This window comes from Cucurbita pepo, chromosome LG03, assembly GCF_002806865.2.
Source record: "Cucurbita pepo subsp. pepo cultivar mu-cu-16 chromosome LG03, ASM280686v2, whole genome shotgun sequence".
NCBI lineage: Eukaryota > Viridiplantae > Streptophyta > Magnoliopsida > Cucurbitales > Cucurbitaceae > Cucurbita > Cucurbita pepo.
Genome location: NC_036640.1, coordinates 4,542,530 through 4,559,290, shown reverse-complemented (window position 1 = coordinate 4,559,290; position 16,761 = coordinate 4,542,530). Strand labels below are relative to the sequence as shown.

At 33.3% G+C, this 16,761-nt stretch overlaps 3 protein-coding genes across 3 annotated transcripts; all 3 read left to right on the top strand.

Moving 5' to 3' along the window:
- Positions 1 to 2,029: 2,029 nt before the first annotated feature.
- Positions 2,030 to 4,909, top strand: LOC111791283. Its single transcript, XM_023672561.1, has 3 exons — positions 2,030 to 2,164; positions 2,341 to 2,420; positions 3,919 to 4,909. Exons 1-3 carry the CDS (start codon positions 2,097 to 2,099, stop codon positions 4,713 to 4,715), a joined length of 945 nt encoding a protein of 314 aa, XP_023528329.1. The 5' UTR covers positions 2,030 to 2,096; the 3' UTR covers positions 4,716 to 4,909.
- Positions 4,910 to 6,405: 1,496 nt separating this feature from the next.
- On the top strand, positions 6,406 to 7,651 carry LOC111791445. The gene is made up of 2 exons (XM_023672796.1): positions 6,406 to 7,290; positions 7,611 to 7,651. Exons 1-2 carry the CDS (start codon positions 6,456 to 6,458, stop codon positions 7,643 to 7,645), a joined length of 870 nt encoding a protein of 289 aa, XP_023528564.1. The 5' UTR covers positions 6,406 to 6,455; the 3' UTR covers positions 7,646 to 7,651.
- A 3,672-nt stretch (positions 7,652 to 11,323) lies between these two features.
- On the top strand, positions 11,324 to 15,018 carry LOC111791808 (beta-glucosidase 44-like). The gene is made up of 11 exons (XM_023673290.1): positions 11,324 to 11,573; positions 11,655 to 11,713; positions 11,826 to 11,901; positions 12,007 to 12,078; positions 12,225 to 12,312; positions 12,615 to 12,867; positions 13,109 to 13,224; positions 13,310 to 13,527; positions 14,161 to 14,192; positions 14,297 to 14,399; positions 14,692 to 15,018. Exons 1-11 carry the CDS (start codon positions 11,324 to 11,326, stop codon positions 14,964 to 14,966), a joined length of 1,542 nt encoding a protein of 513 aa, XP_023529058.1. The 3' UTR covers positions 14,967 to 15,018.
- Positions 15,019 to 16,761: the final 1,743 nt, after the last annotated feature.

Genomic DNA, 16,761 nt, shown 5'->3' with positions numbered 1-16,761 from the left:
GATTTGACTATCTGATCAGAAAATAAATATAAAAAATTTTAGGGTTGTCTTGTCGTTTGTTATTGTGTCCCCTCTATAAAATCACAAGCCTTATTTCTTTCTTTGACCTTCAGTTTTTAAGACAAACATACTGACAAAGAATTCGTTTAAGGGGAGTAAGATTCAGATTATGGTTTTATACAGCCTCAAAATGAAACTATTAAAGGCATTACAAGAGATATAACATTCATATTTTCTGACTATAATTCACAGTAAATAAAAAGTCTTAAAATATATTAATGAAATACAATAACTCTAAACTACTCTAATAAATTGTAACCTACCTAAAATTTATAACAATGAACCTTCATTTTTCTTCGATGTGACATGAATTGAATATTTTTTTATAATTTCAACAATATTTTCTTCGCATCTTCATTGAAGTATATTATTGAAGTATATTGTATGATTGATGTTTCTTAGTTCATATCACATACTCACTTACAGTAGTCTAGTTGCATTTGTCGTTGCAATTGTTCGTAGTCAAGTTGTTGCAATTCAGCCGCCCAGTTGCAGCTATTCACCACCCAATTGCAACGGTTCGTTGTGAGTTTGCAGTAGCAATTATCGCTCTTATGTAATTTTCTTTTAAAAAAAAAATTGAACCCAACAACCTAACCCGAAAATAAAGTGTTGGGTTAAGTTGAGTTGTAAAACAATTTCAGGTTGAGTTAGATTACCAATCCAACCAACTTGAACTTCCTCAACTGAATCAAAGTATAAACGTGATTTTAATTAAAAATATTATATCTTGATTAATCAATTATCTAATATACACAAATATAAATATATAATTTAAGTTGTTCTAAACCCAAGTTTCAAAATATATAAAAATACAGAACTATATTATAAATTAAAGTTTAGACTATATGAATTAAATCATTATTTTTGTAAAGATTTTAAGAACCAAAATTAATTTTGTAATCTATTATTTAAATTAGCAAATGCAAGGATAATTGAAACCTATTAATTTATTTATTTAGATTAATTAAAGATCAAGAAAACCCTATAATTTAAAAATCCTAAATGATGTCCCATTAATATGGAGAATTATTTCTTCAGCCGAAAGTTAGCGGAAATCAAACTTTGTGACCTTAGAATCTAATGTTTATAATTATTTATTCAAAATTGTCACATCAAATTGAATTTCATGTCATGGATTATTATTTTATTCTTCTCTATTTTGCATATAAATATTCTTACAAAGGAAATCATTTTAAAAATATTTTTGATACATCACGCCCGATCAACCCAAATCATAAAAATTGAGTTAGATTAAAAAAAAAAAAAAGGTTGGGTTTAATTTTTAAAAAATAAAAAAATTTGGGTTGATTCGGTATTTTTTTTTGTTAGGTCAACCCAACTAACCCGTAAATAGGATTACAATCCAACGTCTTTGGACTAGTTTCATAAATTTAGGTGAGTGCATCAAATGAAACTTAAAGTGCATTTAATGCATCTCTTTTGATGAGTTCAGCGTAACTTGAATAAAATATACAAGGTTTGTTGTAGCTCATTGACTCTCGTCCTTGTAATTGAACCTTAAGATATGGAAATTCCTTGGCCGTGGTTCATATCACTAACTTTTAATATTATTATGAAAATTAAAAATATTTAACATTTGTACCCAAGGTTCGTGGTACGTTGTGATTTGTGAATGTTTAATATTTAAATTTTATGAGATTTTAGTTATTAATATAACATATATACATAAATATAATTTTTTAAAATATTATTTAAAAAAAAAAATCGAAGGACCTAATTGAAATATATAGAGTTGGGTTGGGTTATCGATTTTGTTTGGGTTGGTCTCCAAAAGATTTTTCCGACCCAAACCAATGACCCTAAATTATCTTTATTTAAATAAGCTAGGGTTACTTTTTATTTTTTTATTTTTTTATTTTTAATTTCTTTGATTAAAATTTATTTTGAGACGCTTTAAAAAAAAACAATTAAAATGAAAAAATAAGTTTCTCATTTCTCCGTATGAAACGAAATGAGATGGAAAAAGAGTTGAATGGTTCCCAAAGCCGTTGAGAAAATTCCACATTTGAGATATGAACGTTTGTAGGCTCCGTTCCCGCCTTGTTCTTCTTCACTCTGTTCTGCATTCATCTTCTTCAAGGCCAGCCTTCTTCTCCCCTAACCTTTTACTCTCAGATTCTTAATCAATCTAAGTCAATTTCATGTTTTTTCCTTCTACTTGCATTTCGATTTCTGTTTCGATATTGAATCCAACACTCTTACAGACAATATATATGTATATGTATATGTATATCTAACCAATTGTCTTTTCTTCAGATTGTTAGCTGTTGTCTCGGATTATGGTGCAAGAAGTTCAAAAACTTGGGTCGATTATGGGTTTCGGCCAAATTTCCAAGGCAAGTGTTGGGTGGCTTAAAATTTGCGTCTTCGATTTTATACTTTTCTGTACTTGTTGGCTTGATTATGGGGTTGATTGGTGAATGGGGAGGTGTTTGTTATGAAGTTTGGAAGTTATATGTTGATCGCTTGTGGTGGCAATGTTTGATCATACACTAATTTGTTGTGCGCACCACCTGTTTGTTAAAAGTCCTGAACGAAGCTGCTGTTGGGCACTTGCAAAATTTTCATTTCTGGCTTCGGTAGTTTAGGCTTGGCCATTGGAATTTTGCCTGGTTATCCATGTTGATATGGATTTCTGCTGTTTCTCTTTATTTGTCTGGGACTTTATATCTTTTGCTCCGCAATGAATGTTGCTTGTGTTTACTTTCTCAGTGAGTGTGTAAAGTGGAATGGTTTACATAATGTCTATTTTCTGTATGCTGGCTGGCCATGATTTTGCATTTTGAGACGAGAAAATATATACATGTAATGAAAAATCAAGGTTTTATTGAGAAAAGACAAGCCCAATATGAAACAAGACCTCTTCCATCATCAATCAATATGTTGCTGAAGCAAAAGTCCCTGTAAAACTCACACAATAGCAAAAAGTGATAGCAAATATTGTGGCTACTTGTACTAAAAACAAGCATTAACAGTAAACTGGCAACTCCATTCAATATTGGAATGAGAAATGTTAGATTGATCGTATTTACTACTCTGAAACCATGTGATATGGGAAGTGAGAGCTTGACCTGAATTTAGTGGGGATGCCATTTAGAAAATTGGCTTTGGTTTGATGCTACAAATTTCAGAATCAGATACGAGTGTGTGCTGAAATTAAATACACATGTAAGATTATACACTTGTCAAGTACTGAATTTGAGAGGGCCAACTGGAACACTTGGATTGCAGGCATGTCATTCATTATCTGTAACAGCCCAAGCTCATTGTTAGCAGATATTGTCCTCTTTAGGCCATTTCGGGCTTCCCCTCAAAGTTTTTAAAACGTGTCTACTAGGGAGAGGTTTCCTCACCCTTAAAAATGCTTTGTTCTCCTCCCCAACCGATGTGGGATCTCACAATCTACTCTCCTTCAGGGTTTAGCCTCCTCGCTGACACATCGCCCAGTGTTTGGCTCTAATACCATTTGTAACGGCCCAAACCCACCGCTAGCAGATATTGTCCTCTTTGGACTTTCTTTCTCGAGCTTTCCCTCAAGGTTTTTAAAACGCGTCTGTTAGGGAGAGGTTTCCTCACCCTTATAAAGAATACTGTGTTCTCCTCTCCAATTGACGTGGGATCTCACATTATCACCATGTTTGGATGTCATGTGCAAAAACAACAGTAATGGAGGAAAGGAGAGTAAAGTTTTAGTATTTGTCAGAGAAGGATTATGCCTGTTTCTTAAGCATTAAATTGTTTGAACTTATATGATTTTACATTAACCTTTGTAATCTGCAGTTAAAGACTTGCGCTTCTGCTTATGAGCTGCTGTTATTTTCATATATTATGCAGCATCAAGATCATATTCACGTGATGAGCGCAAACATTATGATCTTTTTGGAAAAGTCCGGCCTGGTGATAAGGAATTCAGGAAAGCCTGGGAAAAACAGATGAAAGAAGAAGAATCTACTCTATGGACAGACAGCGACGATGAAAAAGACGATAAAGAAGCGAAAAAAAATCGCCTTGAAGACGAGATAAGAAAGGTAAGGCAGCAGGCAAAAGAACACTCAGACTTGATTGATGCTGATGATAGTGATGAATTATGGAGTGTTTTGTCAGGAAGCGACGAAGAAAAGACCTTGTGGACTGGTAGTGAAGACGACGACGACGACGATACTCCTACAGAGGCCTACCCGAATGAAAGTAGTGACAAATACATAGATAGACTATTTGAATTCGAGGAAACATCGAAATACCGAACGATTTCGGAGCTATTGAAATCTGAACAGAAACCAGAAGAGTTATCCCCTGGAAAACAAGCCAGGAAAGTAGCAGTGGAGAATGCATTGAAGAAGCTGAAGAAAGGACCGGATGGGCGATATACGAATGTGTGGGAGGTCATGAGTGATGTAGATATCTTAATAGGAGCATTCGAAAACATAGTGTCAGGGCCTGAATATGCAGAGCTGAGGCAGGGAGGGGAGAAGAAACTGAATATGCAATTTTTCAAGGACATACAAGCACGCATGAGAGATCCAAATTTCAAATTCTCACAAGAACTGAAGCTGAAACCAAAGAGCAAAATGGTTTCCCAGAAGAAGTGGCAGAAAGCTCAGTCTAGACGAAGGAAAGCACAGAAGCGATGAGTAAGCTTTGTTTTGCTGCTACCCTTTATGACTTCAGAAGTTATCTGCTTATTTATGGATTATAGGCTTAGTGTTCATATGTGTCTGTGATGGCTGCTTGCCTTGCATTCAGAACTAAAGCACACAACAACTGTTGAGGATTATTGGGAGCGAGTCCCACATTGGTTAATTTAGTGGAAGATTATGGGTTTATAAGTGAGGACTACTATCTCCATTGGTATGAGGCGTTTTGGGGAAGCTCAAAGCAAAGCCATGAGAGCTTATGCTCAAAGTGGACAACATCATACCATTGTGGAGACTCGTGATTCCTAACACAGCATAGTTTCATCTTTATGTTCATTTCATATACATAATGGGTGTTCTTTCAAAAATAGCTTTAATAACTTCAGCATTTTAAAAAATGCATTTATCGTTAATATATGAACCAAAGTTGTTTATTGACATCTCATTATCTCGTTTTTTTTTTTTTAAGTAAAATTTATAAACACATTTTGAAAATGATAATAAAAAATAAAACATGTTTTTTTTTTTTTTTAATGTTAAAATTTTAAATGCTTATTTACAAAAAAAAATAAATAAAATAAAATAAAATAAATAAATACGTAGTTAAAAAAATTGCATGAAAAAGTACCATTTTCTAAATATTTATCAAATAGTTTTTTTTTTTTTTTTAATTGGTTCTATTATGATTATTATTATTTTAAAAATTTTCATTATCAAACGCAAATGAAGGGGAGCAACTTCATGATCCGCCATATACATATATTAAAGTGATCATTCTTTAAAAATTTAGAATAAAATAAAAAATAAAAAATAAAAAACGTGGATCTCCAAGATTTATTTAAATAAATAAAATGTCACATTATCAAACCAATTTCCTAGCTTTTTTTTTTCTTCAATTATTGATATTTTTAGTGCATTGTTCGTGATTTGTTTTCTTATTTTAGAAAGATATAATATTACAAGATCCTAAGAATCTAATAAAAAATCTAAATGAGTTTTATTTTTTCTTTTTATAAAAAATGAGTTATATATATGAAATGTGTCGATAATATTTTTTGAAATTGTAGTATCATACTTTTTTTTTTTTTTTTTTTTAATTAGAGATGTTCACTTAACCGGCACGACTAAGGTATGAAGGGAACTCACCTCAAATGAGGTGGAGGAAGCGATAAGAGATTTTTTTTTATTAGCTAAACGAGACAGGGGACGAGATGACATTTTCCATCTTCGTCCCCGACCCCGACACCATCTCAATCTTCACAAAAATGAATGGAGAAAGATTTTTAGGAACTCCGTAGAATCTCTATCATTAATTCATAAATAAAATAAATAAATTTTTTAGTGAAAATAAGAAATAAAATTGGAGACCGAGAATAAGAAGATTTCATAAAACATTAAAATATACTTCTATGTTGAGTCAAACATTAACATGGTATCAGAGCACCGATCTTGGTGTTCTTAAATATCAAAATTTCCTTTATGGCGGAATCAGCCAAATCCAGCTTCAAAATTTCGGATGTTGATTTAACACATCCGTACTATATTCATCACTCTGATCAGCCAGGATATTCACTTGTTCCAATCAAATTAAATGGAGCAAATTACCAATCCTGGAGTAAATCAGTTATGCATGCTCTTATTGCCAAGAAGAAAATTGGCTTCATTGATGGCACAATTGAGGAACCGTCCCAAGATGCAAATTCAACCGAATTCGAACTCTGGAATCAGTGCAACAGTATGATAATATCTTGGTTAACTCATTCCGTTGAAGCAGATATCGCTAAAGGCATTATTCACGCCAAGACAGCTCATCAAGTGTGGGTTGATCTTCACGATCAATTCTCACAAAAGAATGCTCCAGCAATTTTTCAAATACAAAACTCGATAGCAACGATGTCACAAGGAACCATGGCACTGTCAACATATTTCACCAAGCTCAAAGCACTCTGGGATGAACTGGAAGCGTACCGCACACCATTTACCTGTAATCAACGTCAAATACATATTGATCAACGCGAAGAAGACAAGTTGATGCAATTGCTCATGGGGCTCAATCAGTCTTATAAAACGGTGAGATCTAACATATTGATGATGTCTCCATTACCTAATGTGAGGCAAGCCTATTCATTACTTGTACAAGAAGAGATGCAGCGTCAGGTAACTTCCGAACCTACTGAGAAAATCTCGATTGCATCAGCAGTGCAAAAGAAAACAATATATTCAAAATTCGCCAAGGACAAATTGTGTGAACACTGCAATAAAAGTGGTCATACAATCAATGAGTGTCGAATTCTTAAGTTTCACTGTAACTTTTGTGATAGAAGGGGCCATACAGAAGATCGGTGTCGACAGAAAAATAATTCTGGAAGGACAAGACAAGACAATCAACACAATAACCGTGGATATCGATCATCTGCAAATATGGCCGATGTTTCACAGTTGAATACAGAAGAACAGTCACCTAATTCCATTCCAAATTTTTCTTCTGAGCAATTACGACAGATAGCACAAGCCTTATCTGCAATCAATCATCACCCTTCTGGTAATTCCGACAATCACGTCAATGTTGCAGGTTTGCTTCCCATATCTACATTATCTATTAACTCTGCGAGTTCTAATTCATGGATTCTCGATAGTGGAGCTACGGATCATATAGTATCAAAATCTTCTGTTATGACTGAACCAAAGGCTGCCATCATGTCTACAATAAATTTGCCTAATGGAGAGACAGCACGTGTGTCACATACTGGCAATATTTCCCTTAGCCCTAACCTTCAATTAAACAACGTTTTATGTGTGCCTTCATTCAATTTAAACCTAATGTCGATCAGCAAACTTACCAATAACTTGAAATGTTATGTCACCTTCTATCCTGATTCTTGTGTTATGCAGGACTTGGCTACGGGGAAGATGATTGGCTCGGGTAAACAATTTGGAGGTCTCTATCATATTTCTTCATCTCCAATCAAATCTTCAGCTCATCAAGTATCTCAGTCATCTGATTTGTGGCATTTACGCCTAGGTCATCCTTCCTTTTCTCGTTTTAAATTTCTAGCTGATCAATTGCATCTTAATAATGCGAGTTATTCTCATAATTGTAGTATCTGCCCGTTAGCAAAACAAACTAGGTTGTCTTTCCCAAGAAGTTCAATAACAACCCATTCTGCTTTTGATCTGATACATTGTGATGTTTGGGGACCACATAAAATTCCTACCCATTCTGGTTTGCGTTTTTTTCTCACTATTGTTGATGATTTTACTCGATGTACTTGGGTTTTTTTAATGCAACATAAGTCAGAAGTACATCATTTGTTAATGAACTTTGTTAAATTCGTTCAAACTCAATTTCATACTACTATCAAGATAGTTCGATCAGACAATGGGACTGAGTTCCTATCTTTGCAACCATTCTTTACTTCTTGTGGTATTGAATTTCAGCGCACTTGTGTCTATACTCCACAACAAAATGGAGTCGTAGAACGCAAGCATCGCCATATCCTAAATGTAGCTAGGTCTCTTCTTTTTCAGTCACAGGTTCCACTTAATTTTTGGGGAGAGTGCATTTTAACGGCTGTTTATCTTATAAATAGAACGCCATCACCATTATTATCTAACAAGACACCCTTTGAAGCACTCTACAAACGACCACCTACATTTCATCATCTTAAAGTTTTTGGTTGTAAATGTTATGCAACTATAGTACATCCTAAGCAAAAATTTGAACCTAGGGCAACTCCTTGTGTTTTCGTAGGATATCCTTGTGGTCATAAAGGTTACAAGTTGTATGACATGCAATCTCACAAATTCTTTATCAGCCGTGATGTCAAATTTTGTGAAGATGATTTTCCTTTTTCATCAGCTTCACAAACTTCGACATTAGCTCCTTCGACTCCTGTTGTACCACTTCATGATCCATCCTACTCAAACATCCATCCTCCACCTTCTATTCCTTCACCTCCTACTCCGTCGTCTCCTCCACCTTCTCCAGATTCGCCCACTAATTCCAATCCTATCCCACCTGATACATCAGCTCCACTTCGACGTTCTACTCGTACTAAACAGCCTCCAGCTTGGCATAAGGATTATGAGATGTCTTCTGGAGCCAATCATTTAACCTCTAGCTCAAGTCCCGGCACTGGCACCAGGTATCCCCTTCATCATTACCTTTCATTCTCTCGTTTTTCTCCTACTCAACGTGCTTTTCTAGCTCTTATTACATCCCAGACAGAACCTAAAACCTATGACGAGGCAGTTGGCGACCCGTTATGGCAGCAGGCTATGAATGATGAAATTGCAGCTTTGGAACGTAATCATACATGGTCTCTCGTTCCTCTACCACTTGGTCATAAAGCTATTGGTTGTCGTTGGGTGTACAAAATTAAATACAACTCTGATGGTTCTGTTGAACGTTATAAAGCTCGACTAGTAGCAAAGGGATACACTCAGGTTGAAGGTATTGATTACACAGAAACATTTTCCCCTACAGCGAAACTTACTACACTTCGTTGCTTACTCACTGTTGCTGCTGCTCGAAAATGGTTCACCCATCAGTTGGATGTTCAAAATGCCTTTCTCCATGGTAATCTAGACGAGGAAGTTTATATGTCTTTACCACCAGGTCTTCGCCGACAGGGGGAGAATACAGTATGTCGGCTCCATAAATCTCTTTATGGATTAAAACAGGCTTCTCGCAATTGGTTCTCCATATTTTCTACAACTATACAAAATGCAGGCTACACTCAGTCCAAAGCAGATTACTCTTTGTTTACTAAGAGTAAAGGTACTTCTTTCACTGCAGTTCTAATCTATGTTGATGATATTCTGTTGACAGGCAATGATCTCGAAGAAATTCAATATCTCAAGACTAGTTTACTCCAGAAATTTCTTATCAAAGATTTAGGAAATTTGAAATATTTTCTAGGCATTGAATTTTCTCGATCTAGAAAAGGAATTTTTATGTCTCAAAGGAAGTATGCTCTAGACATACTTCAAGACACAGGTCTTACAGGAGCACGTCCAGACAAATTTCCTATGGAGCAAAATCTGAAACTTTCTTTAACTGAAGGAGAGAAGTTGAATGATCCAAGTAAATACAGACGGTTGATTGGCAGATTAATATATTTGACCGTCACTAGGCCTGACATAGCTTATTCAGTTCGTATGCTTAGCCAATTTATGCATGAACCAAGAAAACCACATTGGGAGGCAGCTCTTCGAGTTCTGAGGTACATCAAAGGCACTCCTGGTCAAGGACTTCTACTGCCATCTGAAAACAATTTAAGATTACAGGCATATTGCGATTCTGACTGGGGTGGTTGTCGAACTTCCAGACGATCTATTTCTGGGTTCTGCATTTTCCTCGGAAATTCAATTATTTCTTGGAAGTCTAAAAAGCAGACTAATGTGTCCAGATCATCAGCAGAAGCCGAGTATCGAGCTATGGCAAATACTTGTTTAGAGTTAACTTGGTTAAGATACATTCTTCAAGACTTGAATGTTCCACTGTCCGAACCAGCATTATTATATTGTGATAATCAAGCAGCATTACATATAGCAGCCAATCCAGTTTTTCATGAACGTACGAAACACATTGAAATAGATTGTCATATAGTTCGAGAAAAGTTACAAGCTGGAATCATCAAACCGTATTATGTATCGACCAAAATGCAATTGGCAGATGTTTTTACTAAAGCTTTGGGAAGACAACAATTTGACTTTTTGAAGGACAAGTTGGGTGTGATCGACATACACTCTCCAACTTGAGGGGGAGTATTAAGAGGATATTTTGCGGTGATAATTAGTTAGAATATATCTCACATATTTAGGGAGTTGTTAGTATAGATTTGATTAACCGTATTTACCAGATTTAGTTAGATATATATTTTTTCTATTTTTAGGTATTAGTTGATAGTTTGTATCCTATTTAAACGTGTTAAACATGAATGAAGATCATATTTTCGATCCCAATTCTATTTCTATTTCTCATTCTTAACACAAATCCAAGAAGGCTTCAACGTATTTATCTTATATGTTACAATATATTAAATTTAATATTTTAATACACGCAAAGAAAACATATTATATACATATATATATATATATATTTTGTTTCCACAAGTGTTTATGGAAAATATTTTTTATATTTTTATATGTCTCATTTAATAATTATTTAATTTCTTTATTTTTTATTTTAAAAATTCATGAAAAATAAAAAATTCTCAAATTAACGGATAAGATTATTCCCCACCATTAATGTTCAGCAAAGAGTTGATAAAAATTCTATCCAAATATATTTTCATTACAATTTTATCTTATAAATTAATTTATTACCATTAATAGAATAAAATATTAAAACTTCCTACAAAAATGGAAGAAAATAAACAAAAAAAAACAGCTTCAATTTCATTTTTTAATTCATTCAATTCAACACCTTACTTTAAACTCTTCCTTTCTTCCCAAAAATACTTTAATTAAACAAAAATTCTAGATTTATAAAATCTTAAAGATTCCAAAATCATATAAAAAAATTATCATAAATACGTTGTTATCATGTTATATAAACTCAAACAAGTTGAAATCAAAACAAAGCTAGCTTTATCTCAATCATGAATACGAAACTTCGTTGTATATTCTTCTTTGTTTTTGTATTTTTTAACCTAAGTCAAATCGACTCGACCGATCTGTCCTATGGTTTCGATTTCTCGAAGATTAAGTTCGATACTGGAGGATTGAGTAGAGATGCATTTGCAAAAGGATTTGTGTTTGGAACGGCAACTTCAGCTTACCAAGTAGAAGGAATGGCTAACAAAGAGGGTCGAGGACAAAGTATTTGGGATCCTTTCGTTAAAATACCAGGTTTCGTAACATGTTTTCTAACTATTTGTTTTTTCTAAGGTTATTTTCCCCCAATTTCTTTATAATTTTGAATTTAAATAGGAAATATTGCTGGCAATGCCACGGGAGACGTTGCAATAGATCAATATCACAAATATAAGGTTCGTAATCTTTGAAAATTTAAGATCTCCGTCTTTTATTTCTATCTACTAATATATTTTAAAACGAACATGTTTTTCAATTTTTGATATTTTTTTTATTGATATTATTCAGGAAGACGTTGATATTATGAAAAGAATGAACTTCGATGCATATCGGTTTTCGATCTCGTGGCCGAGGATATTCCCAAGTAATTACCCTAAAATTATTGATTGATTTAATTTTATTATTATTATTAAATTCACTTTTAGTTATATATATATATATATATATATATTCTTTTATTTTTGTATAGATGGAACTGGTGAAGTAAATTGGAAAGGTGTTGCTTATTACAACAGATTGATTAATTATATGATTGACCAAGGTAATTATTTTATTTTAAATTTGGAATAATAGGGTTTTTTTTTTTTAATTTTCTTATATAATTACTGTTATAATTTCATTTTTTTAATTATTATTTATTTTATGATTATGGCTATATTATTTTCATAATATACAATTATTTTGTAGGTATTACTCCATATGCAAATCTGTACCATTATGATCTTCCATTGGCACTTCAAGAGAGATATGGAGGTCTATTGGGGAAGCAAATTGTGTAAGTTTGATAAAAAAAAGAAAATAATTATTAAATTAAATTATACGACATACCTTGAACTTTTAAGTTTATTTCGATTATGCCATCGAATTTTAAAACGAGTTTTTTTAAACGAAAAGGTTAAATTACACCAAAATACCCTGAATTTTGATGTATGTTTCAATTATGGTCTTGAACAATGAAAAGTTTCATTTTCAAAGTTAAAATAAAATGAAAATAGGTGTAAAAATTGAAAGTGTACCGTCTTTTTCTTTTTTAGTCGAAGGGTATCTAAAATGAATCTCACTTTATACGAAATGTAGGAAGGATTTTGCAAATTTTGCCGAATTTTGCTTTGATCACTTTGGAGATAGAGTGAAGAATTGGATGACGTTCAACGAACCGAGAGTGATAGCGGCATTAGGGTTCGACAATGGCATAAACCCTCCTTGCAGGTGTTCTAAAGAGTATGGAAATTGCACGGAAGGAAACTCCGGCACTGAACCTTACATTGCAGCTCACCACATCATTCTCGCTCATGCTGCAGCTGTGAATACATATCGAACCAACTTCCAAGTAAATAACTTTTTAACTCAACATCACTTTGTTAGATTCTATGCCGTTTAAGTTCTTACGTCTCCAAACGTATTTTCTCGTACGATATATGAAATCGAAACCTTAGGATTCTATTACACATAAAATTCAATTTTAGAGTTAACAGATCAATTGACCAAGTATAAAATTACAAGTTTCATGACTCATAAGATTTGGGACATATTAATCCGTTTATACTCATTTCGACTCGAGCCATTTTCAGAAAGCACAAGGAGGCCGAATAGGGATTCTATTGGATTTTGTGCACTACGAGCCTCTAACGAGGGGAAAAAAGGACAATTATGCAGCACAAAGAGCAAGAGATTTCCACCTTGGCTGGTATTATTTGAGGAAATTAAGGTTTGGGGATGAGTTTGAAAGGTGATTTTTCAACAAGTTTTTGTTTTTTTGGATGTGGGTTTAGGTTTTTGCATCCAATTACATATGGGAAATATCCAAGAACAATGCAAGCAATAGTGAAAGAAAGGCTACCAAAGTTCAGTGAAGAAGAGGTTGGTTTGGTGAAAGGATCCATAGACTTTTTGGGTATCAACCATTACACCAGCTTCTATATGTTCAACCCAGATTCGCCTCATCCTCCTGCCCCTGGCTATCAGAATGATTGGCATGCTGGCTTTGCTTGTAATATCCTCTCTCTCTCTCTCTCTCAAAAACTAAGACTTTTGAAACATAAAAAACATCACTTCGAAGCATTTTCGAGTTCATTTGGGTCGAGTTGAAACATTTTTTTTATTTGAATTGTAACACCGTTTTAATCCCAATCCAACGTGATCATAAAGTTTTTGAGTTCGGTTGTTTGAGTTGTTTATTTAATTTTTTTAATAAAAATAAAATGTTAATTCGTAAAACATTTATTTATTTATTTATTTTGAAATATTTAGTCAAAATTACGTTCAATTTCACCATATATATATTTTTAAAATTACCTTTAATATAGTATCACAAAGAAAAATGTATTTTTTTAAAATTAATAATAAATCAAAGATAATTTAGAAGTGCATAAACCAACTCAATTGGTAAAGTTTTCGTTTATTTGAACTCGACCCAACTAAATAAGTTAATAACCGTACCATTTAGGTTAGGTTGAATTGGGTTGGATTGAATTTTTTAGGTCATTGAATTTTTTTTAACACTCCTAAGAGAAGCGTCGGTTTAAATTTTCGAACGTTCTACTTTATTAGTAAATTTTGCGTTCTTTCCCTACTAATTTCCTTCATTTTCTTTCACTCTCTACCTTTTGGTTTACACAAACAGATGAGAAGAATGGAGTACCAATTGGTCCACGGGTAACCCATTATTTTGAATGAATAGTTACTAATTTGCTTTGTTTAATTGCTCCTTTTTTATTAAGTGCTTAAAGTTTTGCTATACTATTATGATCAATTTTCAGTCCCATACTTTTTGGCTCTACCAAGTTCCATGGGGAATGTACAAAGTCTTGATGTACGTCAAAGAGCGCTATGGAAACCCTAATGTTATTGTTTCGGAGAACGGTAAGAATCGAGTACATATTCAATTATAAAAAATACGTCGGTTTGGGTTATACTCCTAGCGTATAAAAGTTTCGTAAAGTTTGTTTCAAAATGATTTTGGTAGGCTTTTGCATCTCCAAATGTACTTAATGTATTCTTTAGATCGGTTCATTTAAACAACACATAAGCATTACAACTTTTTCTATTCATAAATTTGATGGCGAAAATTTTTCGAGAAACTTTATAAAGTTTAAGAGTATATAATTGAAATCATTTGATTTACTTTTTGTGACAATTTTTTTGAAATCGACAGGTAGAGATACACCCGACATCCAACTCCCCGAAGCACTTTTCGATTTAGAGAGAATTGAGTACTTCAAGACGTACTTGCAAAATATGAAAAGAGCCATCGACAAAGGTGCCAATGTAACGGGTTACTTCGCTTGGTCATTGCTAGATAACTTTGAATGGCTATCAGGGTACACTTCCAGATTTGGCATTGTGTATGTTGACTACAAAAATGACCTCAAGAGGTACCCTAAGATGTCGGCTCATTGGTTCAAACAAATGCTTGAGAGGAAGAAATGAAACTAGAATTGGGGTTTTGGGCATTTTTTCTTTTTCAAGTTCAATTCACAGGCCGTTCAGCTATACTCATTTCTGCATTTCATGTAATAATAAGAATCATTTGATAACTTTGTCTAATCGAAAGCATCTTCAATACTGGAATCGTTTAGATCTTCACCCCTCAAAATCTTTTCTCGTGGTTTGCTTGGTTCAGATTGTAAGTTATTCTGTCTAGTTAATGTTTTGACCTAGGTTCCTCTTTTTTCGTAATATACTAATCTTAGCGGAAAAAGAGAATAATAATGTTGCTACAACTTAGCCCGAAAAGGTTGTGAAAGATCAAATAAAAGATATCATAGTTTAAATGGAATGCAACAAGGAGAAATGTTGCCCACAAATAATGCAAATCTTGAGGATTTTTTATATATGGTGTAGGAGAAACTTCCTCTAGTCGATGCAAAGAACACCAAAACATCTATATAATGATTTAGACGCAAACAATATAGGAAGGGATAATATCATCATATTGCCAATGACAAGCTCCTTTGGAGTCGAATGAAGCCAGATGAGATATGTAAAAATCAAATGTTCCCTAATCTAGACGGAAATTTGTGAGAGTTGCAAGAGAACAAGTGGTCAAACCTATGAACACTAATGCAAGTGAAGGCCATCGTAGCCCTAAGGGCACGAGATAGGCCCTAACTCATTAGGCTTTTCGTGACCCAAGGTCCAATTGGGGTTGGGCACCTAAGTTTATAAGCTCAATTATCGAGCAAAATGGTCAATCCCTTATTTGGTCTAGTTGATTAGTCTAAAAGACTCAAATGGTTCTAACTCGAAGCCTAAGGGTCTTGAGTACAACATCATTAGTAGAGTAAACTGAAAACCTTAGATCAAATCCATGTCAATAAAAAAGAGGCTCAAATACAATGAATGCTACCTAAATCATAATTCTAGCTATGATAATACAAACCTTATTTAACTTAGATGTTAGAGTGTGTTTGACAAGCAACAGACCGGTGGTAGAGTCTCTTTATTGTTTGTATCATACAAACGCTCTAAAATTAAATTTGTACATAAACTTTTTTATTTTACCATTTATATAGTTAAATTATCACAAAGAGATTTAATTATGTTAAGTAATTTACAATTTTAAATTTCTCACAATCAACCTGATCAAAACAAATTAAGTTTTCATCCAAATGGAAGAAAAACAACTAATTGCAACTAGTTTGAAATAATTCAAATATCTTTGGAGCTATGATTATGAATGAAAGCTCTAACTAGAAAACATCCTATACAAACAGAAAGATATATTAAACTATTTAATCTTTGAAAATTAAATTCATAAAATGTTTTGTTATTCACTTCCTATCAATATTTTAAAAAACTAACTATTTATTTTTTTCTTTCTAGAATTAGGCTAAAAATTCAAACTTTTCTATGTAAAAAAAAAAATTAAAAAAAAAACTAAGGTAAAAAAAATTGTGGGAGAAAACAAGCATAAATTTCAAAAATCAAAACTAAAAACGAAAAAGACAATTATCACTTCGAGCCTAAACCATTTATTTAAAATTTAGAATCCAAAATATAATAGAATTTCATGAACCCAATTCATCCAGAACAAAGTGGATAAACAAATATATCGAGGCTCCCTCGTAAGCACTAACTAAAGGCCGTAAGAAATGGCAAAAGAATTCTAGAGGTATCATCTATATGTACACAGAATTTCAGGTTTGATTAAACAACCTAGGAGTTAATTTAACTGTTCTCTCTAACGGATGAGAATGTCCTCTTCTTTCTTTCTTTCTTTCTT